Source organism: Mus musculus, chromosome 15, assembly GCF_000001635.26.
Source record: "Mus musculus strain C57BL/6J chromosome 15, GRCm38.p6 C57BL/6J".
NCBI classification, from domain to species: Eukaryota; Metazoa; Chordata; class Mammalia; order Rodentia; family Muridae; genus Mus; species Mus musculus.
The window spans coordinates 7219392-7244124 of NC_000081.6; the positions used below are offsets into that span (position 1 = coordinate 7219392).

At 46.2% G+C, this 24733-nt stretch overlaps 1 protein-coding gene across 6 annotated transcripts in view; it reads right to left on the reverse strand.

Annotated features, from left to right (window-relative positions):
• The window catches only part of Egflam (EGF-like, fibronectin type III and laminin G domains), a 192625-nt gene that overhangs the window by 13272 nt on the left and 154620 nt on the right, over positions 1-24733 (reverse strand). For 3 of the 6 annotated variants that reach the window (NM_178748.6, XM_017316628.2, XM_006519991.2), the window contains 7 exons: positions 24392-24517; positions 23011-23254; positions 18346-18457; positions 14794-14910; positions 12197-12377; positions 3357-3435; positions 234-377 (listed from right to left, as the gene is read on the reverse strand). In NM_178748.6, the coding sequence (NP_848863.1) occupies positions 234-377; positions 3357-3435; positions 12197-12377; positions 14794-14910; positions 18346-18457; positions 23011-23254; positions 24392-24517 (1003 nt within the window). The other 3 variants (NM_001289498.1, NM_001289496.1, XM_017316629.2) reach the window with 2 other exon arrangements.

Sequence of the window (24733 nt, forward strand, 5' to 3'; positions counted from 1 at the left end):
AAATTGGCAAAAATGGAGAGTGGTGTAAATTTGCCTCATGAGCATAGATGTCAACATTGGAAAAAAAGATCAGGGGACTGGAATGAGGCTGGAGTCTTCAGCTCTTGTCAATTCCAGGGGAGTGTGTTTGGGCTGACTCCTGCATCCCTGTATTGCTGCACTGTTAGAGAAAAACAAAACAAAACAAAACAAACAAACAAACAAAAAAAAACAAACCTTCAAGATGAAGTTACCTGAATATCAGGGCTCCATCCCGAAGACCCAGGGAAATGAAGTCACTGTTAGGTCTCATGGGGCTGTCCCCCCTCCACAGCAACAGGCCATCCTTGGCGGTTGTCTTAAACCTCATGAACGCATTTGACCTCGATCCAGACACCCTGAAGGAAATGCACAATTGATCGAGTCCATGAGATCAAGCACGGACATCTGTCTTGAGTCATCCCTGCTTGCCTTTCTCTAAGCAACCAGGTGTGCAGATAATCTGGCCTCTGCACGGACACGCACCTGGCAAGTACAAGGAGCACCACCCTGCTAGTCTCACAATCCACAGACATTCTGGACGCAAGACTTTGGACAATGTCACAGTCACGGGCAGGTGGCTTTTATACACTAGACTTTCTCTTTTTCTCCCTGTTACTTGATGGCTCTTGGGGAGCAGAAAGTCGGCTTCCCAATTGCCACAAGGCTCAAATCAGAAGTTTCTCTGGGCTGCAATCATGGCAGTAGGAGGCCAGCAAAGGCAGCAGTGACTGTCCTTGGTGGCATTACTGGAGTGGAGTGGGGGTGAGGGGGGATAGGTAAGGCCCGGGGCCTCAAAGGGGGTGAATTTAGTGGCTGTTGGTCTTAGAAGGGAGCTATGATAGAGCTCCGAGGAAAGTGGACACCCAGCAAGATGGCTTCCGGGTTGTCTGCATTTCTGGGAAGAGGGCCCCCCAGGCTTCTGTGTGCCCATCAGCTCCTAAGGCTAGTTTACAAATTCATCTGGCGAAAATTATCAGCATTTATCTGATGTGGCCCGAGGGTCTCCAGCAAAAGGTGAGGCAAGGAGGAAATAGAAGTTAATATTCCCATTAACGAGGCACTGCTAGAACCTAAAACCAAGGCTCCTGGAGTTTAGATTTTCAGATTTTTCACAAGCTGGCCGGTACCACTACCGTGGGTTCTAGTCTGCAGGTGGGACATAAACAGTAGGAACATATGAGAGCAAGGGGCACAGATAGTTTTTTTTTTTTTTTACCCATTCTGGTAAGAAGAGCAGAAAGAAAGTGTTTCCTTTCCATTCTCCCATTGGTGGTACCATAGCTCTGTCTCCTGCATGCTTAATTTTAGAGCTGTACAGTGCATTCAGTAGTGAATGCCAGGAAGAGGGGAGGGGACTTCTGTCTAGGCTCACTATAGCCTGACTTAGAGAGGAAGGCATCAAGCTTGTCTTCCCCATGCAGAGGGCCACCAGGCTAGCTACAGACAAGTCAACCCTGGGCGGTTCTTTAGGAACCTGCTGGTCCTTGACTCTGAGTTACGCTTCTTCGCTCCCTTGGCAACATGGGCTGGCATCAGTCAGTCAAGCCAATTTGGCTTCTCTTATCTATGCTTGGTTTAAGAATAGACACAAAAGTTCTTGTCTGATTTACCAGGAGGGCTCTACCAAAGCTTCCTCTCTCTATAGCGAGAGCCCTTTCTGCTTCTATAGGACACTGACCAATTTGACAATCACCTCATGAGTGTCCTATGGGAAGCTAGGGACTATGCTGAAGGTACCATGGCAAGCATGGATGAGATATTGAATCTTTGAGGATGCTGCAGGGCCTCTGGATTAATCAGCCCAGTTGTATGAAGGTTGTACACATTTTATGAAATCTTCTTCCTGTTTAGGACATTTTAAGCTGAGTTTTATGTTATGTGACCCTCTAAAGGCTTTAAACTGAAGTAGATCATGAACATGTCCTTTTGGATGGCTTCACACAGGTGTCCATGTGCCTGACCACACACATCCATGCGTGTGCTCCAGCAGAGCTGCTCTGACTTGAGGCTTCTCTATCTCCAGCTCCTTTGGCAGTTGGCAGCCTCTGGCTAAGCACTGGTGACCAAAGACTCGGGCTCCTTCCATAATGCTCAGCTTTGTGTGTGTGTGTGTGTGTGTGTGTGTGTGTGTGTGTGGTGCTGAATGACTTTCTACTGTTGGTAGGAAAGAGGCAGAGGCAGACAAGGGTGCACCTTGTCTGGGGATGCTTCTCATCTAAATCCTCATTCCAAGGCAACAAACAGAACCTGTCATTAGAGAAGTGAAGCCGGGTCTATCTCCTCCCACAAGCCCATGCCTTTAATCCAAAACAGTCCCTAAGCTGGAAACCAACCATTCAAATATCTGAGCCTATGGTGGCCATCCTTAATCAAACCACTACAGTAGCCTGCTATGCCTACAGTCACCGTAAACAGCCCAGTAAACGATTTCTCAATTAGTCTTGCTCCTCGATATCCTAAGTTCTATCCTAAAGCAAGGTGGCCTTAAAGATATATATTTATATTTCTCTTATATTTGTAAGAAAAATTCCAGAACAATTTTTTCTGGTGATTAAAGGCCGATGAACATCTCCACTGTCAAAGGACTGGGGGACAAACTGAAGTTGCCAACAGCAAGCCTGGCTGAATGGAAGGATGCTTTAAGAGCCAACCTCCATCCTTGCCACATATACAGGCTGCTTGAAATTCTAGCCCGTCCCTGCCCCCAGGGAACAAAAGCTGTAACTGGAGCATTTGTATCATGCCTTCTGTCCTTATATTATACTCTTCTGTCCACACCAAGAGAAGTGAGCAATCTTCACTGTACTGGGCAGAGCCTTGGAGGGCAGTGGACATTTGAAGACATAGGCACTGACCTGGCAGGAAGTGGCTCTGAGCTGCTTGGTTGGGGGCAGCTGAATGAACCCTTTCCATAACTGGCTCCAGGCAGATCTGCAGGCCATGGCACAGAATAGCAGAGAGCTAAGAACCCCCTCTCAGGTCAGAGGTGGGGGTGTCTGATGTGATCATACTCCAGCTCCAGGGGCATCCAATTCCTTCTGCCTCTCAAACGAGAACCCTGGAAACCCCAGGGGCAAGTGACATTCTTCCAGGCCCTTTGACCAGAAAAGGATTGGAGAGCTTACGATGGGGTTGTTTGGAAAACTGATGCCTTCAAGTTTTTGCTTATTTGTTTTGTTCTTGTTTCTATGTTTGTTTCATGTTCACCCCCGCCCCAAAACCCCAGCCCATGGGGAGAATTATCATCTGGCACAGACGATGAGGATAAACTCATGGAGTGATACTAAAAAACTGACATCTAGGGAATAAGCAAGCTGCTGCGCGGGGCTCATTACCTCTTGAGGATATTTGGGTTGTCATACGTCAGGTAGCTGCGGCCGATGAACTGTGGGATCTCGATGGCTTCTATAATAGCTGAGACAGAACAGAAAATGGAGGTTATGAGACACGCGCACCCCTACCCCCCTTCGACTTCAGCTCTCACAGACGTCAGGAAAGCTAGCTGTGGAATGTGCTATTTGACAGCTTGTCAGCCCCTTCCTCTTGGCTGTGCATGTGATTGGCCCGGCTCACGGCAGCCTGGCCCAGTGGCCTGGCAGGGGTTTCGCCCCTCTCCCCTTTCTCCAGAGCCTGGCGGCCACTGTCACCAGCCTTGGCGTTCTGCAGAGAAGGCTTTGCAATGTGCTGAAACTTGAACTGTCCCCAGCGCTTCTTGGAAGCTGGAGAGGAGCTGGAGCCATGTGGAGAGCAGCTGGGGATAACCCCAGAGTTTTGCCAAAGGAGGCAGAGAAAGTCATCCCCAAACAGGGCCCAGCGGGGCTCTTTATTTGGGGGATCATCTCCTGAAGACCCCGGCTCTGATATGAGTGACTGAGAAGTGCAACGGACAAGCTTCGGGCAACATGAAATCCTCCTGGGTGAGATTTGATGAAGCCCTCACTCCAGGCTCACGCGGAAGCACAGGCAGGGTAGGCCTGGCTATTCCCATTTCAGAACAAGGTAATCGAGATCCCCCCAGCTAGAACGCAGACAGGCCATGAACCAGACCTCATTTTGGTTTCTGCCCACCTCCTACTCTCCAGTATTTTAGAAACGAATTTCCTTCCTCCCCATTTCCCATCCCTTGGTCCTCCTGAGAAATCAGCCTTTCATAGACATCAAAAGAGCAGGCGTGTGTAGTGTCACACGTTAGGGTGTGTGGAGGGGGATTTCTGCTAGAGAAATAATCACACAACCCCCCTGCTTTCCTCTTTGGAAAAATACAGAAATAACAGCTTAAAGAAGCCAAGGCAGAGTAGATCTCACACTGAAGAAATAGTATGTAAAATGAGGGAATAACTGGCTTATGAGACAATTATAACTCCAAGAACACACGTTGTTGATACAAAGAAGAAGTTGTCTAAGGACTCCACACCCAGGGAGGGAAACCTATCACTTGATTGTGAGCAGTGGGAGAGTTTCAATTTGACTTTTAAACATACAAAGAGAATGAGAGAGAAAGGTTAGTGGGTAGACAGCCATGGGCCAGGAAAGCAGAGACACTGTGGACTGGGAAAGCAAAGGAGAAGCAAGGACCAGAGGGATGCGCTCCCAGGACTCAGAGCAACACTGTTGGGGTGGGAGTGGGGGGGTGGAGGAAGAGGAAGGGGTGGAGAGGAAAAAGAGGAGGGGGCGGGAGCTCTTGGTTGAGGGGCCAGCCCCTTATTTCAGGAACTGTGGGCTGATAAGGAAGCAAGTGGAAGATGCCCAAGCTGACTGGCATAGGAGACTGACCTCGGCTAAACATAACCAAGAAGGCCCCAGTGGGCCCTCTCACTCCAGAGTGAGAGGTACAGCCAGGACCCATCGCTGCTGTTGTTGGCCCTGTCTGTGGGACTGTCGCCAACAGACATCATTCTCTTTTGGACTTCTTGAAATGATCACGCTGCGTTTGTCACAAGTCTGCTCTGCAAACAGACGTCCCCCCCCCCTCCCCAGGAGGCATCTGTCTACACGAGTGGATTCTAGTCTAGCTGCCTGCCTGCTAACACCCTACCTCAGTACTTGCCAGCTTGGGTACCCATGCTGGGAGGCAGATCCGTGGTACCTTGGTTGGTGTGTCTGATTCCCACTCCCGCTTACCCCATTTCCCTTCTGCCTGCAGTTGGCTGCACTGGGCTCAGGGCCTGGCCAAAGCTGGAGGCTCTGGCAGGAGCTCGAGCGGTTCAATCTTCCAGGCCTTACTGTACTTACTATTGAGGCAGTGGTTCCCACACTCTGCCAGGTGCCAGCATGAAAGAGAAAAGGAGAGTCAGCACTCACAGACATGGTACTTTAGAGAGGAGATCGTTGGGAGCCAGGTTTTCCTGCTTCATGAAGCCTTGTGAAGATCCACCACAGAATGGAGGACAGGCTGTGGCAAGAAGCCCTGGCCATTTCTTCAGGGAATAATTGATGTTGTTCACCCTTAAGTTTATTGCACTTGAGGGTGGCAGAGAACTAGAGACTTATCCTTACTCCCGAGACACTACTTCCAGCTCTCCTTTCTACTACATCTTGAAAAATGGCTTGCTACCTGCTGGCTATTGAGTGTTCTTCAGGCTGCATGCAATCAAGCAACAATATACCAACCAGCCACACCTTCTCTCTTGGATTTTGAAAAACCAAGCTTTTTTGTAATTAACTAAGGGTAAGGCAGTCTTCAGAAACCACACCATTAAGTACCACGACAATGCCCTCAAGTTAGTCAATGCATGAAGGCACACAGGCAAAAGAGCTGTTCCATTAAAAAAAACACCAGTTCCAGAAGAGACTACTGAGCTCATTTCCCAACCTGCATGGTTTAGGTTTTATTGTAAACATGTTTACACTTTAACCTAACCTTCAGACCAAGCCTTTCCTGTGTTCATTCTTTCGCTGCCATGGCCTGACTCATGTATTAATGAAAATGCCTCGCCATTCACTCGCATCTGTACACGACAGCATGTGATGTTGGGTGGTGCAAAAACTGCCAATGAAGAGTGCAAGTCCCATACACCCCGACCCAAGAGAACCTGTCATGTGAGAGAGAGATTTGATGTTTTTGATAAAGAGTTGGAAGGTCGGGTCTCTCAACACACTCAGAGAAGACCATGAGGGTTCTAGGGACTCACAGTCTCAACGCCCACGAGGCTGGTATGCAGCACTGCTTCTGGGTACACCTCAGGGCCAGGGAACGACCAGGTTCATCGGATGGTTAGCTCTCAGGGCAGATGTACCTTTCAAGGGCAGTTTACTTGGTTCATAATTCTTTAGTGTAATGGCTGAGCACATCCAATACCTAAATCTAAACTGAATCTTTTTAAGTGCTGACATCTGGAAAATTCCACACTTGAGATCATGGTGAGGGATCAGTCAAAAGGTGGGCACACTAAAAATGCTGCAGAAAATTGCTTCCAGGTTCTGTAGAAATAGTATATATTGGAAACACAAATAAACCTCATACTTAGATTTGGGTCCCATCCTCAGGGTATCTCTTTATGTATATGTAAATATCCCAAACTTTAAAAAAGTCAAGTCATTTTGGATAAGGTCTATATAACCTGACTTCGCAGGTTTTACACACACACACACACACACACACACACACACACACACACACAATCTTTGTCCATCCAACTAGCCCTGCAACTAAAGACCAATGTAACACAAACATACCCATTTTTCCAGTGTTTAATGATGTACCATTCTAAGAAAACAAATCCCCAGCAGTATGCATGACTTACATATTTTAGTAACGTTTTTATGAATAGTCTTTTTAAACTGGGTTTATATCTACTGAAGCTATTTTCCTATACAATGAAACAAAAAGTATTTTGTAATCACCCAAATCAGCTACAGCAATATACAAATCTGCTAAGTTCAGCACAAAGCATCCCAAGTGCTGAATGAGTGTTAGATCAGGACTGCTCGGGGAAGAAGGACCTTTGAAGACCCAGCCTTGCTCAGGAATGTTATGCCCTAGGCTCAGGCTTCGGGTTGCGGCAAACAGTCCACCTGCCATGGAGAAATGTCTCCATCTAGTGGCCAGCCTGACTCTGCAACACCTGTGTCCCAGCTGTTCTTCAGAAGGGCGGCCATCACAGCTAACAAGCTGTTTTCTTGGGTGACTTGTTTGCTTATGAGGATGGGTGAACCCCAGGAAAAACAGCTGTACCTTGTGCTCACCCACGAAGCACTCCAAATACAGCAAAGGCTTTTAGAATTCTTGTGGAAGAGTGAGCTGTATGAACTGAAGTTCTCCATAAAACGATAACAACAAAAAAACCAAATGTACCCCCCAAAAAAACCAAAACAAAACAACAACAAAAAAAAACTTTGCCCATGTAAAAGATTGTACAAGGCTGACCGACATGTCAGAACTTCTGAATGTGGAGAGCTGAAATGTTGTAAAGCCAGAATCTTGGCTTGGCCTATCTTTATTAATTGTCACCCGTTGTCCCCCTCTGTACCTGACCTAAAGTTTTAGTGACTCGCACATGAAACCTTGTGAGGCATTAACAGAACATTAGGTTCCACCAAGCAAGAAGCCAAAAATATCATCGGAGAGCGTCTGAAAACTATAACATGAATATTCCTGCTTTCCTGTAACCCACCTAGCTGATACTCCCACCAATACATTTTAATAATGCTTTGATTTATCTTTTTCCCCTATAACTATAAGTAACTCAAGAAACTATTAGTACACTGGAACAGGGTATTTTGGGCAACCTGAACCTGTGCTTCTGGGTAATGTCACTCTTAGCTCCAGAATAAACTATTAAACTATACATAATATTACATATAGCAATAATGACTATATGTAAATATATAATTTCTCATTCCTTTGAGGTGAGAACTGTATATTGCAATAACAGCTTTAATTGTTTAATTCATATTTATCCACATTTATTTGACCGCAGACCCCAGCTCCGGTCTCGTGCACACACATGTGTTTGTAAGTGTGGAGGAGGCTGTGAAGGGAGAATGCCATGCACAAATCAGTCATTAAGAGACCTTGAAACCCTTTCCAGACTCATTGAAAGGCTCAGCTCTATGCTCTTGGCAACTTATTTAGACACAGGCTGATGGCGGGGCTGAGAGCCTAGGTGGGTGAGAAAGTGTGATGAGAGGGAGAAGGGAGGAAGGAGAGGTCCCATGATGGAAATGGTGTGGAGGTTAGCCTCTGACATCCTTCTTGAGATGAGGTGGGGCTGTAGTAGTATATTGCAAGAGGCACTGCCGTTTGGTGAGGAAAGATTTCTAAAACCGGGAGTATTCACATCAGAGGCAAGAAGACCAGGGAAGCCTAGACTTATGGTTTTGTGGACTCCTGAAGCAATGGAAGTGATGGGTGGAGCTGAGGGCTCCTAGCTCCCCCTAGCTTCGTGGAGTCTGAGGTTGATGTTTCAAGACTTGATTCTGTGCAGCTGCAAATGCTATGGAGAAATTGTAGGGTGTGCGTGTGTGTATGTGTGTTTGCATGAATGGGCACGTGCACGAATGTGCATGCATGTATGTGTGCGTTCTATCAAATGGTAAGGAGAAGTGTCAGATGTCCTCACTAAAGCCCTGAGGCATCAGAGTAATGATGGAGAAAAATCACCTTCCTCCTGATGGAAGTGTTCTTGGAGTGGCTTCAGTGAGGTTTGGTTCTGGGTCTTGACTCAGTAGTCTGCCCCTTTGCTTAAAACAACAACAACAACAACAAAAACAACAACAACACAGAGGACCTACATGTAATGCTTGCCTCACTTGGGAAGCTGAGGCAAGAGGAGTGTCACTAATTCAAGGTCACCGTGGACTACAGAGTGAATACCAGAACAGCCACAGCTACACAGGAAGACTAGGTTGTACTGGCTAGTTTTGTGTCAACTTGACACAGCTGGAGTTATCACAGAGAAAGGAGCTTCAGTTGAGGAAATGCCTCCATGAGATCCAGCTGTAAGGCATTTTCTCAATTAGTGATCAAGGGGGAAAGGCCCCTTGTGGGTGGGACCATCTCTGGGCTGGTAGTCTTGGTTTTATAAGAGAGCAGGCTGAGCAAGCCAGGGGAAGCAAGCCAGTAAAGAACATCCCTCCATGGCCTCTGCATCAGCTCCTGCTTCCTGACCTGCTTGAGTTCCAGTCCTGACTTCCTTTGGTGATGAACAGCAGTATGGAAGTGTAAGCCAAATAAACCCTTTCCTCCCAAACTTGCTTCTTGGTCATGATGTTTGTGCAGGAATAGAAACCCTGACTAAGACACTAGGTCAAAGGAAAAATATCATAGGCAAGAACACACACACACACACACACACACACACACACACACACACACAAAATCCTGGCAAAACAAAACAAAAAGCCAAAACTAGTTAAATCTTCTGTGTCGCATGTTCAGAGCATATTGCTGCTTTGAAGCATAGTTTTATGATGAAGTAGGAGAAGCTCCAGCTGCTAAATGTAGAAGAACCCCTTTGTTGAATGAGGCAGGATTCCCTGGCAACCGCAGAGGGCTTCCGAAGCATTCTTGCTCTTTCTACCTTTGAATCTGCCCAGCTTATAGTGTCTCAGTGTTTTCCCGCTCTAAGGAATATGGTCACTGTCGATTTCCCTTGCCTTTCCCCCCAACCCTTCCAATGGAAAAAGATGCCCAACATCCTAGCAGCATGTAGGTTACCATCCACAGTTACGTGCCCACTGAAACCTGAAGAAACTGTCACAGAGCCCCTTTAGCCCTCCCAAGTCATTGCCACAGGAGAGGAGATACGGGATGTAGGTGAAACCTCTCATACACCTTCCTGCAGAGCCTTCCTGGTCTTGGCAAAGTTTCCTTTTCCTAAATAGTATTTTCATTTCAGAGCTGGCAGGGAATACTAGGGCAACATGTAGGGTGACCGATGGTTTATCAGCTTCTAGCCTGATGTTCCAGAAAAGAGAGATGTGCTCTGTGCCATGGCCCACTCCCTTAGCTCTTGCCTAAGTCTTGCCATTCTAGTGAGATCTGTTATGCACTGGACATGAGCCTAGAGTCCCAGAGCCACTATGTGAACACTTTATATCTAATCCAGACTAAGTTCTGCAACAGAACACAGGGCTAACAAGATCATAACATGCTCCTTCCTTCTTTCATTAATTCCCCAAAGCTAACTGTTTGCATAAGACCAGAGCTTATATTTAGACGGTCAGCGCCAGAAGCAAGCTTGGCGAGTCTATTTCAATCCATCAGATTTAAGGCCAAAACTAAAGGACGAGCCCCAAATTCAAGTTTCATTCTTCAGTGTATGTATGTGCTTATGTGCACACATGGACATACATATCTAAGAGTTCATGCTGATATATGCACACATGTCTCTATTTGTGTGTAAGACAGAGGTTGATAACATTCAGGTGTCTTCCTCAGTCACTCTCCATCATCTATATACCTATCTATCTATCTTTTGGCACAGGATCTCTTATTGAGCCCCGAGCTCACTGATTCCACAAGACAAGCTGGCTTACAAGCCCCAGGATTTCCCTCCCCCCACCTTCCAAGCCCCAGGATTTTAAGGCACATGATGTCATACCAGGCTTTTCAGGGAGTGCTGAGGAGTGGGAATCAGGTCTTTATGCTTCCCCAGCAAGTGCTTTACCAACTGAGCCACCTCCCCTAACTCCAAACCCATGCTTCTGAAGGCACAGGCTACTCCTGAGCCTGAACTAGACACTCCTCCAAGACTCATCTTTTAATAGGTTCATAACAGCATGCCTGTTACCATCTGAGGTCCATAAACAGTTACTCTTTGCTTAGAAAATGAAAAGTATGCCATGCTCTCTCAGACAAACCCCAGAAGCCATTTAAATATAACAAACACTAATGAACTCTTTAACTCTCAATTTTGGCATCTTTTATATTTTCCATGACTGCTACAAATAATCCCTCTACCACCCCATGTACAAAATGTCTACCTATAAAATTTAGATATTTCTTCCTTTGGTAAAATCAGACACCTGTGACGAGTAAAACCACGAGAAGGCAAACGTGGGTCCTGTCAGAGATTCCGAGACTTTTCTTTCAGGGCTGTTTGCTTTGGGGTAGGTGCGTCATTCTCATGGTAGAAACGTGATGGTCTACATAGCCTTATCTGGGCATATATGGACAGGTACAGAGAGGACACTTCTAGATGCCAGGACCATGGCTTCTTCTTCTATTAGGTGGGTACAGGAAGGGGCCAGTAGAATCTGCAGTTTGTGGCCCTCTCAGCCTTTCGGACAGGGCCCAGTGGAAGCCCACTAGGGAAGCTTATTTCTCTCTTCAGTAATAATAGTGGCTAGTGTCAATGCAGTGACCAGCAGGCCCTCTTCTAAATGCTTCTATGCACTCCCTAGTTTACTTTATACTGCAGTCCCTGGTGATAGATACTCTTGCTATAGCCATCCCCATTTCATAACTGAAAACATTTGAGACAGAGCGGTTCAATATGGTGTGCATACCTTAGTTTGGAGAATTAAAGTCTTGATCCTATTTTTCTGTGTTTGGGAACATTTCTCTTTAAGGTGTCCAAATGTTTATCAGTACATAAGCAAATGTATTCTTTTGCAGGATGTTTTTGGAGTAGCTCACATGCATCAATCCTTAAGTCTTTGTTGTGTCCAGGTTAACCTTTTGGAAGAGAGCCTACAAGGGGTTTCTTAGGGAAGGGTCAGGGCAGGGTATAAAGAGGCCATTTACCTATTCTAACAGAGGTATTTTCAGACTGAACTCTCCTTAAGCCATTATAGTACCTTATATGATATAATAACTACTATATATATGTATATATATATAGATATACAGATACATACACATATAAAATGACACGTATAGCTGTACCTGTATTACCAATATTCCCCTTAAAAGTACTGGCCTCACCAACCCTCATGGTACAGGTCTATAATCCCAGCTTCTGGGGAGGTTGAGGAAACAGGATTGTAAATTTAAGGCCTTTCTGGGCTATGAGTTCAAGACTAGCCTGGGCAACTTAGTGAGATATTCTTTCAAAATAAGGAATTACAGGAAGGGTTGGGTATGTAATTCAGTGACAGAGTGTTTGCTGAATATGGGTCGGGCTATGGGTTCAAGTCCCAGTACTGGGGGCGGGCAACAAAAGGCAGTCCCCATAATTCAGTCTGTGGCTTCCATGCCCTCTAAGACGCAAAGCTAAGACCCCAAATGTACCTTTCTGGCAGTTCAGGCCTTCGAAGCCCAAGGGACAGTCGCACTCATAACCCTCCTTCCTGGGCCGACAGCTGCCCCCATGGGCACAGGGGGCCCCTACACAGGGGTGGGCTGCGTTCTCCACATTCACGCCCGATGTAAAGTCATGCTTCACATGGATGGTCCGGTCGTTGAGGATGATCTTCCGATAGAGAAACACAAAGAAATTCAAGACTTGGAAAGCAAGTTTGACAGTTTCCAAAACCCGAGCTACAGAGAGTGAAGGTGGTTAACATAGAAAGAATATCTGAAGACTGATCCTTTAGAAGAGGTGAGTGTGGTATCTGGAAGCGACAGAAGACAGCCTTCTGTTCTGATCAGTTATCTCTGCTGGGACACTCCTTAAGACTGGAAGTAAACAACTCAAAATAGCTTCAAGAAGTCCCTGAAACTGACGACTAGAGTTCTTCCTCCCAAGAGTGTATAAACAGTAAAGCCGGCTGAGAGACACTCTCAGACCAGCCAAGCTACAGAAAAGACTCTCAGGCCTACTGAGGTGCTTGGGAGATGCCCAGGCCTAGCAGCCCGGAAGAGACAGAAATTGGCCAACAACACAGAAGAAACAAGAGTCCAGCCGAACTACATAGAAGAGGATCTGACCAACTCAGCCACTTGGGCAAAGAAACTCCAACTTGTTGAGCTACCTGTAGGTATCTGAACTTTGTGATCCAGGTTTCTGGCTTTTGTGAGCTTTTGACCATGCTAGAGGGGCTTTGATGATATAACTGTTTGGGGGTGACTTCTGTGTCAGTAAATGACCCCCTCACCCATATTCCTATAAGTCACTTTCCTAGTATACTATGTGATATTCCCTAAACCAGCACCTGGCCCTGACCAAGTCTCCCACCTACTCCTCTTGACTTTCTTCTTCAACATTACTGAGTTTCCTCTCTCTCCACATCCTCTACAGAAGTACAGCAAAGTTCAGGCCTCCCTTTTTGTTTTACTATGCCTCTCCTTCCTGGGGTGAAGAGTCCTGCTCTGTCTTCCCTGACAAATGGCTCTAGGCAGAGCGATGTATTTCTGGGAAATGTTATTTGGTGCCTTACCTCTTTCCAACATTTTTAGCCCTTGACTTAGAAAGAACAATGACCATGTACATTGACCCGTTGCTTGTACACTAAGTTGCTGCTGGCTTTCCAACTGACAGAAGAAATATCCTGGGGGATCCCCCATTGTCTGCGGGGTTAAAAGAGGTTGGCAGAGGTGCTTTCTACTGGGAATCTACCTCCATTTCCAAAGATATTCCTCTTCCATGGAGAGGGTTGTGAGGTTGGGAGAAAACCTCCCCAGGTCCTGAACTGGAGAAGCCACCAGTGAAGAACCTTCTCATATCTCCCTCTTCTCACTCGGCTGATAAAAAATACAAAGCCCAGGAGAATGTGCCCCGCCAATACAAGCCCTACATTCGTCGCCTGCTGGCCCTGGAACAGCCAGTGCCTCAGTCAGGAAGGGAAGGACAGCCTTTCTAGAGGGCAGGAGAGAAGGGCTGTGTGCCCCGTGAGCCAGAGGCAAAGTTTGAGGATGGAGGGACCTGTGGGAGAGCTTTTTCACACCTCACACCTATGATCTATGTGAAAATGTGACCAACGCCCCGTGTGGGGAATCACAGTCTGACCTGGGATGACAATGACATTGTGGCTTAGCAATAAATGACGTCTGAGAGCAAGCAAATGCTGGCTGGATTTTTTTTTTTTTCCTGAACTAGCAGTGAGACATGAGGACACACACCAGGGGCCTTTCTCAAGGACAGTCTTCAAATTACAATAGTACCATCTCTCATCTCTCGGTGTCACAGCTCCTTCATCTTTTACTCTCATTCTTTGTCACGGGTCCTACTTTGGTCCCCACACCACCCTTCATCACTAAAGGGAAGCAAGATGAGGCTAACCCAGGGTCCAAGTTCACTTTTCTTCCATGCAGGCATCCCTGCATGTCTGGGCTCTGAGTCACACTACATGTCTGTAGCCAAGGAGCCCAAGGTCATCGAGACCCAAGGGATCTTGAGCATCCCCAAGAGAATGAATAGGAGACATGAGAGTGCGGTCAGCATCGTCCACTAGCCAAGCAGCTCTTTTATCTTCACCCTTCTGGATCACGTTTCTGCAATCCCAGAGCTCGGTTTTATGATTGATGAGGAGCAACTGCTCGTGGGTGGGTGGGTGGGAATAACAGTTGGCTCTTACGCGGAGCAAAGGACACAATGACTCAGAGAAAGCCGAAGAACAGGGAGCTTGCTCCACGCACCTCCACTTGCTCCTTCCCTGGCTACACAGGTGTCTGTGGCATTCTAGTGTCAGTTATCTCTCCCAAGAGCCCTAGAAAATTTGGGGAATTTCTGCTGAGAAAAAAATCACCTCCACTTTATAGAATCACTCTGTATTTAACAGAAAGCCAGGAACAGGTGTTTGGAGAACTAGACTGTGAGTATTAAAAAAATAAAATCGTAAGCATTTTGGCATTTTCTCAAACCCTCTTCCTGAGGCACAGAAGATAACACCGATTATATCACTATGTACAGCCAGAGAGATATCAAGCCTGAGGAGGCAAAAGCTTACCTTCTGAATGCTCCCACTAAATGGATGGAGGATCCCCGAGTTCTTCTTGACATCATCGTAATTTGGGACTCCACCAATAAAAATGTCCGTATTACACTTAATCTGGGTGAAGCCTCCCTGTCAAGGCATAAAGAAAAGCAAGTGACAGACTAACCTCAGGACAGATGCCGACAACAGTCTCGAGAGCCATCACAGCAACCTGGTCATGCATTGGCCGGACCTTCACATTGTTTTGTGAGGTAACTGACCTTGAATGTCAGGAAGTTTCTTAGCCTCCCTTAGACTCAGTTTTATTGTGTGTAAATAGATCATAATATCCAAATCTCAGAAGCATCTGAATGTGTGTGCAGACTACATCACTGTTGATGGGTGTGTAGTGCCATTCTCTACTCGGAAAAACTGCTTCCAACCAGTGGAGCTCTGATGAGATCATGGAGCAGAAAAGCAATGAACCCTTCTGGGCAGAGGATTTCAGATCTTGGAAGTGAGTCTCTATACCCTTTCGTCTCTCTTCTTCCTTCAGTCCAGGTAATAAGAGGAAACTGCAGCTAGCCACTGGTGGCCATGTGCATGAGTGAGGACTAACACTCTGTTATAAATCGATGGCACTCTAGAGCAGTTGGTGCCACTCTAGCCTATTCTGAGGGCAGAGATGCTCTGTATTTAGACTTTGCACAGAGCTGAATGCATTATCAACATCCCAATATGTGCCTACTGCTCTGTTTGGAGATGGCATGGATAGAACTTCTCCAAGACAAAGGACTAAGGGAAGGCATAGGGCTGGGATTCTTGTGGTCAAATAAATGTAAAGAGCAAAGAAATTTTTCCATCCTCCCAGTTCTTGGGGGAACCTGTTATTGTTCTCCCTTGCATCTTAGGTAGCAACATGTGTATTACAATTAATGACTAAGCTCACTCAATATAACCCATAAGCAGAACACGAAGCTATCATAAGAAAGCAGCAGAAATAAACCAAACACCTGAGTTTACCTGGCATCAACTTTAAGAAACACAAACTAGTGTTCTTGGAGTTGGAATGATGGCTCAGTGGTTAAGAGTGCTTGTGGAACATCCTGAGGACCAGAGTTGAGGCCACAGTAACCATGTCACAAGCCAGGTATTTCACAAATGCCTCTGAGGGATCCATCACCCTCTTCTGAACCCCTGCCCCATGCATAGGTACATGTGTGCGCGCACATACACAGAAGCACATATAGCCACACATACACAGATACTCACACACATAAGTACTTTAAAAGATAATCATGTCTGTGATAGCATAAGTACAAATAATAGCATCATTAAGCCATTTAACAAACATGATTAGGCACCCACTTACTGTGCTCAAGCAATGTCGATGCCGGACAGACATTAACAGATAGGTGAGACCCAATCCTTGTCCCATGTGAGCTTATATACGGTGGAAAACATGGGCAAATCCATGGGTAGTTGGAATCAGAGCAGATGAGGACTGTCCAGGTTCCTTTGAGTATGCCTGAGGACAGGGAGGTCTCTTACCTCATCCTAGATGTACGAACTGGGAGAGCTGATCAAGGAAGAGTGGCAACTTTGGAATTGGAAGAAGTTGGGGCTGTGGGGTTTATAAGAAGCAGACAGGGTTGGGAGGACGAGGTAGTGCAGAGCCTCAGAAGTCATGCGAGGACTCTGACTTTGCAAAAGTCAACAAGTCTGAAGCAAAAGGCGGGCTGGGTGTTTTAGGATGATCATTAGTCAGAGAGAGGAGAATGGATTGGGGATCACAGAGGTGGTGAAGAGGAGACAGATGATCACAGATGACCATGCTCCATTTATCTCTAGGATTACCTCCAGGGCCTAGCTGCTACTGTTTGTAATGCTGGGGATGGAGCCTAAGGCCTGGCCCATGTCCATCCTAGACTAGCACATTACCAGTGAGCCAAACCATAGCCTCGGACAGGTCTCATTCCAATGCATGGTCATGAAGGAAACACAGGGGCTGCTGGGGATTCAGGCTGCCCAAGAGTATGCACCATCACAGACTTCCAAGCATCTCTCCCTTGTCTCTGACTCCAGAGCTGACAGAAACTATTAGAGGAAAGGAAGAAGGCTGTGGAGTCCACAGAAGAGTATTCTTTGAGTCTAAGTTCTGACTTTGACTCCCAATGTGTCCAGTAAATGGGGTGAGAGCAACTTTATTCTGGCTTTTGAAGAACCATCCCTCTTGCTGACAAGGAAGGGGGTAGGTAGCCTATAGTTTCATGCAAATTGTCCTCATCTCCTCTTTAAAAAAATTTTCTTTTGGATTTTGACCCTGGAAATAAAATCAACTACAGTGAAAAGTGCCCCGGCATCTACAATCGCGCAGTATTAACTGATGAGAGTAAGCAATGGAGCAACATGGAGACAACCATGTGCTAGGTACTGCTGTGGTTCGCTTACACAATTCTCCTGACTCTCACAACAACTCTCAGATGTGTGTTGTCATCAGCAGGATTCTCTCAACTGATCTAAGGATAACGATTCGATCAGAAAAAACGAAACTCAGGAGTCAGGTGACCAGCTTGAGCTTACCCCACTGGTGATCGGTGAAGCCGGATTTTGGAAGCTCAGGAATCAGGTTCTTGTCAAACATGCCATGCCTACACTGCTGTGTCTATGATCTCAGCTATCACATCATATAGATGACAAGGTCAGAGGTTGATGAGTGGCAGGGTAGAAAGAGCAGAAAGCAAGTTCTTAAAAGTGCCCTGGTCACTAAGTGTCATGGGTTGAATATGTTTGGCCCAGGGAGTAGCACTATTTGGAGGTGTGGCCTTGTTGGAGTAGGTGGATCACTGTGTGTTTGGGCTTTAAGACCCTCATCATAGTTGCCTGGAAGTCAGCATTCCACTAGCAGCCTTCATATGATGATCTAGAACTCTCAGCTCCTCCTGCACCATGCTTGCCTGGATGCCGCCATGTTCCTGCCTTGATGATCATGGACTGAACCTCTGAACCTGTAAGCCAGCTCCATCAAGTGTTGTCCTTATAAGACTTGCCATGGTCATAGTGTCTGTTCACAGCAGTAAAACCCTAACTAAGACACTATGTATTAACGAAGAAGTATAACTCAGGCTAATAAAAAGCCCTGTGAAGTCAATACTGTTGCTGCCATTGCTGTTTGTAGTGGCAGAATGGACATCATTTTCTAGAGGAAAACTGGAATGTCAACTCAGCACTGGGACCTATGTACTCAGATGCAACATGATGCTGTTAAAAAAATTTGTGTGTGTGTGTGTGTGTGTGTGTGTGTGCGTGCATGTATGTGTGTGTGTGTGCATGTGCGTATGCACACAAATGTGTTTATATATACGGTGTGCTACAGCACATGTCTGGGGGTCAGAGGACAACTTGCAGGAGACAGTTCTCTCCTACTCCATGGATTCTGGAAGTCAAACTCAGCCTTGGTGGCAAGCATCTTAGCCCACTGAGCCATCTGGCAGCCCTTTTCATGCTACTTGTCTACCAACATCAGTAGAAAACAATGGCCTGGTCCTCACCAGCCACTGGGAGGAACAAGTGTGTCCTTCTTACCTCTGCCATTCCCTCTACCACCTTCTGCTTGTCCACCTGTAAGATCCCATTCTTCGCTGTGCGAGACACACGTAGGTCATGCCATTGGCCTAGGGTGAGGGGAGCCTCACTCCTGTTGAAGAAAGATGTGATGTTAACATTCTGCATCCACTTGACTGGATGAAGAAGCCACGCTGACTGGTATAGAATTATTTTGGGTGTCTCTATGAGAGTTTTTGAGAGGTAATCCTCTGAACTGGTGAGCAGAGAGAAGAAGACAGCCTTCGTCAAAGCAGCTGGACATTACCCAACATTTTTGTGGGTTTAAACAAAATGAAAAGTCAGGAAAGCATGGACCTTCTCCCTTTGAATGGAGCTTGTACATCCATTTTATCCCGCACGCGGACAGTAGCATTACTCCTAACTCGTGAGGCATGTGCCAGAACTTACTCACAAGTATCTTGGTTCTCGGTCCTTTAGACTCAGACAGAGGCTTGTGCCATGGACACATCTGTGGGCTTGGGGCAGAACAACACCATAGACTTTTTGGGTTTTAGCTTCCCTGTAGAAAACTGTGGGATGCCTCAATCCCATATTCACAGGAGATAGTTTCACCAGACAAATGTTTTTCTCCATCTCTGTCTATATCCTGAATGGTTCTGTTTTCCTGGAGACTCTTAACAGGGGTCAGCATGTCATAGGTGTATACCACCATTTCATCAGCGTGGCTGTGATGAAATCGATGCCAACCATAGGCACCGGAAGAAGCAGTGGGAGGCGTGCCTGTGCCTCCAGATCTTCAGGTCACCCTTTCTCTTGAAAGGGTGATTCAAAGTGCAAGGTGATTATCATGGTGTCTTCTTTGCTAAGCTTGATATATACAAGTAATATATATGTGTGTGTGTGTGAGTGTGTGTGTGTGTACACATACACATACATATATACACATGCACATATAATATATGCATATATACACAAATACATATATGCATATATGCCCATATATACATGAGTTTACACACACACACACACACACACACACACACACATATATATATATCTCCTGCATGAGGTACCTTTCAGGATGCTGTGCTCAAATACCCAACACGAAGCTACTGAATGGATGGAGAGCTTCTCCTGGCTTACAGTTTCAGAAAAGATATCAAGTTCTTATGGAGATGGAGTAAATTATCTGACCTCTTTCAATGAATGACTGTGATGCGGAAGAGTAAGCCAGATAAACGTTTTCCTCCCCAACTTGATTTTGACCGTGATGTCTTATCACAGCTGTAGAAAGCACACTAGGGCACATAGCAAGCATGTTTCCCAGATGACCCCATCTGGCCAGCAAGATCTTGTTTGGTCTTTGAAACAAGGTATCACAAGAGAACTCTGACTGGCTTGAAACTTGGCTGTGTATACCAGTCTGGCCTCCAAGTCAGAGTAATGTCTGCCTCTATCTCTTGAGTGCTGAGATTACAGATATGCAATGTCTGTCTTATTTTGAAAATTTTCATATTGGAATATTGAAAAAATGCTCTAGTTTAGAAATGCCCCCAAAGATCCTTCATGTACTTAAAAACTTAATCCCCAGTGTGAGAGTTGGGATCTTTGAGAGGTGACTAATTGGGTCGTATGGCCTTTGCTTCATGGGTGGATGAACGTCATTATCACCTAGATTGGGTTTTGGATATGAGTGTAGATTTCAGTGCCTCCCGTCCTACACGGCCATGCAAATGTGTTCTCAGACTCATCTGGCTTCCCACCCTGGGGAGACGAGAGAGGGCCCCGGCCAGGATGTGGGTCACTTGACCTTGAACTTCACAGGCTCCATAAATGTGAGGCATGGAGTTTCTGCTCTTCGTAGATTCCTCACATTTTCAATAGTCTGTTAGAGCAACATGCAAAGAATCCTGCCAAGGATAAGCAGGCTGCGTGTTTACTGGTGATTCCAGAAAGGATTAAAATGACCTTAAAATCGCAGTTACTAAGTCAAGGTGGGAGCACTCGATGCTTAAATGTGACGTGCAGGAGTTTCTCGCATTGCCGTTTGGAGTGAGGTGTGCAGAGAGAATGCAATTATTGTGTTTCTATTTCTAACAATGCCTGGCTCCTGGCCTTCACTGAACCTCCCGATTGCTTTTTGGTCCTGTATCATCTTTAGAAAACTATGAGGAATACCAATGGCGTGATTATTAAAGGGTCAGCACCCTCTAATTTGATTCCTCTGCTCAGGCAAATGCTTTTGTGATTTGTCCTTAGCAATTAGAATTTAATCACCTTGGCTAAATCAATATGCAATAAAGAAACAAGCAGGCCTTTTTAAGTGGTCTATTTCCATAATGACGAACAGCGTACTAGTCATGTCTCCGTCCTGCAGAGGTCACTGGCTGTCAATCCGATACCTTCTTCTGCACAGTATATCGATCACAGCCATCGAGAGCTCATTCCAATCGCCTTGATGTTTGAGTCAAGCCGTAATGATTTCGACCACAATATCCTTTTCCTAAAATTAAAACGACTTGGCCCATTCCACCGCTTCCTACTGTCCAGGCTTTCCCCTAATTTTCTTAATTAAGTGGGGATTCTTTGAAACAGTTTTCAAAATAAATAACTTCCCAAGACGCATGGGAAATGCTAACAGAGATCCCTGCTGCCAGGTTGCAAATGAGACAGATGTGGGAAGGGGAGGCCGATGGTGGTTTAGTCTCTGGTAACCTTTGTCTTATGTTCAGTTAGGATTCAAGGACTCTTTCTCTAGTCACCTTCCCCAACAGGTAGGAAAAGAATACCTCACACTGTAATAATAATAATAATAATAATAATAATAATAAACAATAATAATAATAAAAACAAAACAACCTAAAATCGTTCTGATAGAAAATTGGCATTAACTTATGAAATAGAAATGCTGAGAGCTTCGGGCCTAGCTGCCCGTGTCCCCAAAGTGGGATCTGTGGCTGCAGAGAGGCCGGTGGGAGGAGTTCTGAAAGCAGTGGGAGGCGTGCCTGTGCCTCCAGATCTTCAGGTCACCCTTTCTCTTGAAAGGGTGACTCAGAGTACAAGGTGATTATCATGGTGTCTTCCTCTCTAAGCTTGACGTATAGTTCTGAGTGAAATGCTTGGGCTGTTTTGCATAATCATATGTAAATTGAATCAATTAAATACCCACAAAAGTTGTCTTGAGATATAAAATGTTTTACATAACTAGAGGGACAAAAATGTTTGTCCCATCCCTTCCCTGGGTTGGGAGGTGTCAACTGGTGTGGAAACTCAGCCACAAGGACAAAAAAGAAAAAAAAAATCCTTTGACAAACAGTGGAAACTTAATAGAGACAGCATTTCCCATCAGCCATGAAAATAGTCAGCAGTTTAAGGCAATGGATCATGGTAACATCTCCCTCCCCCACACACGCCTTCTAAAAATGACAGGCTGGCAAAATGAATACCACTAAGCTACAGCCGCAGTTTCCTTGGAAATAACAACAGACAGAGAGCCCACGCCAGGGCTTAAGCAGAGCATCCAGGCACTTTGAAGGAAGCATTAGATACACATAGCAGCACTGACCTCTGTATTAGACTAGGGGCCCTTGAGCTTGAAAGTTAAAAGTAGTCACATAGTGAGGGACCATGCTGACAAACTGAGTCCTAAACATTTATGCAGCTATCCAGAGCCCTGGGCTGTTCTCAACACGGCTCAGACAAACTTCCTTTTGCAGTATGCAGTAGTAAAGGGAAAGATGCATACGCAGTCAAAGTGCGGAGAAGAAGACACTGATTAGTCTAAACTGGACAACTGTGTATTTCCCACCCCCACCGTCTACCCCTGCTACCAAGGCTCAGGGATTAGTAAAGAAGCGGAGACGGGCAGACTGTAAGAGCAGAGGTAGGAGTGCTGTAGCATTCTGTCTTCTGGATGCCATGCAGCTATGGCAAAGGTGAACTCGTAGCAGCTGCAGTTACCAGCCCAAGACTGAGCCAGGCAAAGTCCTGGCGAAGAGATGGAGGTTGAAACCTAGGTCCCGAGCCTCATCAAGGAGCTATTGGCAGTTGGGAGTGGCTGGAGGAGGGAGAACAGAGTTCCTACACTCTTTGTAGGATGTGGGCACTGGGAGGATTCCTGTGCTATAGTGGACGGTCTCCTATCTACAAACACTAACCCGATATAGTGGGTTATTAAAAAAAAACACAAAGTTGGGAAGGAAATGTGCCCAACATATGCTTCTCTGTGAAAGGTGGGAATGGGTTATTGTAGCCCCCACAGGAAGCAAGGTCATTTTCCATTAAACAGAAGCTAGGAATTAATACCTGTTTGATAAGTATTTGGTGAAAGGAAGGAAGGAAGAGAGGAGGGGAGGAGAGAGAGGAGGAAAGAGGGTGGAAGGAGAGGGAGGAAGTGAGGGGAGGAGGGAGAGAGAGAAGGAAGGAGGGAGAGGGAAGGGGGAGGGAGGGAGAGGGAGGAAAGGAGGGAGAGGGAAGGGGGAAAAGGAAGAGAGGGAAGAAGGGAGAGAGAGGGGGAGAGAGGGGGAGGGGGGGAGATCATCTGGCATAGTTCAGAAGCAGCACAGGCTTTCACAGAACACTAGCAAAGAGAAAACAGGAAGAGGATGGCGGTTGGCCATTTAGTGGTCACAGTGGTGGCTGTGGTTTGGAGGGGAGGAAGTTGTACAAGGCCTTGGCCCTCACCTGAGAACTCCCGTCCCAGAACCACAGTCGAAGCGGAATTCCACGTGGCCCGCAGCCATATTGATGGAGAGGAAGTCCTTGCTGCCCGTGTCGTAGCTGTACAAAAGGACACCATCCCCCGAGTCTGGCCGAAAGGTGATCTCGAACTCGGTGAAAGAAAGATAATGCTGAGGCTCCAGGGGCCAGGGTGTGGCAGCATAGGACCTCAGCGACTCTCTGAACTGAGGGATGGTCAGGGCAAAAGCTACAGAGACAAACAAAGTGTTAGAAAGCCCTGGGTGGCTGAGACCAGCGAGTGCCCTGCATGGCGCTGGGATATTTCCCTCCTGCACAGGGGATTACCTACATCTCCTAGTTGCCCTGTGGGTATGGCTGGTATGGCTGAGTTTTGCCAGTGCACTGTGGGTAGATTATCATATGGCACCTCATGTCTGGCCCCTAAAACTTCCTCCCTTCCCTGGGGCTCTCTCTCCTCCTGACATGATGGCTAGATAGATAAAAGACTCAGAGGGGGACTCTCGGGGTGGACACGCTGCTCCCTACGTGACTTTATGGAGCAGAACAACCTCTAGCACTAATGACCGGAAGTGATGTAGCCTGAACAAGAATCAACCCCTCCCTATGTGAGCTTATACAAAACCAAGATGTCCGAAGCCAGCCCTGGCTCAGCTACACTCTTCCACTGACATGAGATTTGAGGAGATAGCATAAATATTTTTCCCCGGGGTAGCAACTCAGTTTCAAACCTGAATCATTTATGGATAAAATTGATTGCTTTTTATAATCATAGTTCTAATTTTATTCTCTTTCGCTTTTAGTTTTTGAATTTTGGAAAAATTAAAGTAGCTTCTAGCCTTCATGTTTATTTTACCCCCAGATCTTTAAAACTTTCAGTTATTATTGCTGAATGTTCATCTGTACACATTGTGGTGGTTGTACATTACACATATATGTACAAATATGTATGCACACATGTGTGTATTTGCATAATACAACATAAAAGATAGGATCAGTCATCAGATCAGAGCAAAGAGATAAAAATAAGAGCAGATTTGTCTTATCACATTATTGATTTGTGTGTACACTTTCCCAATATTTTCTCAGAAACCGTCAGATATTATAAAGAGCATGAACTTGTAGTTCACTGGAGCCAGTCCTGTAAAAACCCTACCAGTGCAGGCTTTCTAAGTGCTACAGGAAGGCCAGAGGAGCCAGCCCATGGTTGGGATATTAAAAGGAATATGCCTGTGATTAGTTTAAAACTCTGGTCTTCTGATATTCTCCCATTCCTCCCGGCAACGCAACCTGGATGTGGCTAAACAGGCATCTATGGAGAGTCACGTCCACATGCATCAATACACAACCAGGGCCACCCTCTCACCATCTTCACAGTGTCGACCTCTGAACCCAAGGGGACAGAGGCAGATGTAGGAGTCGGCCTTGATGGCTGCGCAGGTGCCCCCGTGGATGCAGGAGGCTTCGTCACAGATCCCACTGCTGCACTCCCCTAAACAGAGATCACAAAGCCAGGTCACCAGGTGCCCACCCATAGATATACAGCTGACCCCAGCATCATGAAGGGCCTCCCCGTTCCTACTGTCTACCAATACACAATGTACCAGCTCCCAGAACGGGAGAACCCGCTTCTTTGTTGTCATCTTCTGTTGGCTTGTCCTCCGGAAGAGCTGAAGACGTTTCCAAACATGATGGACACAATAAATCA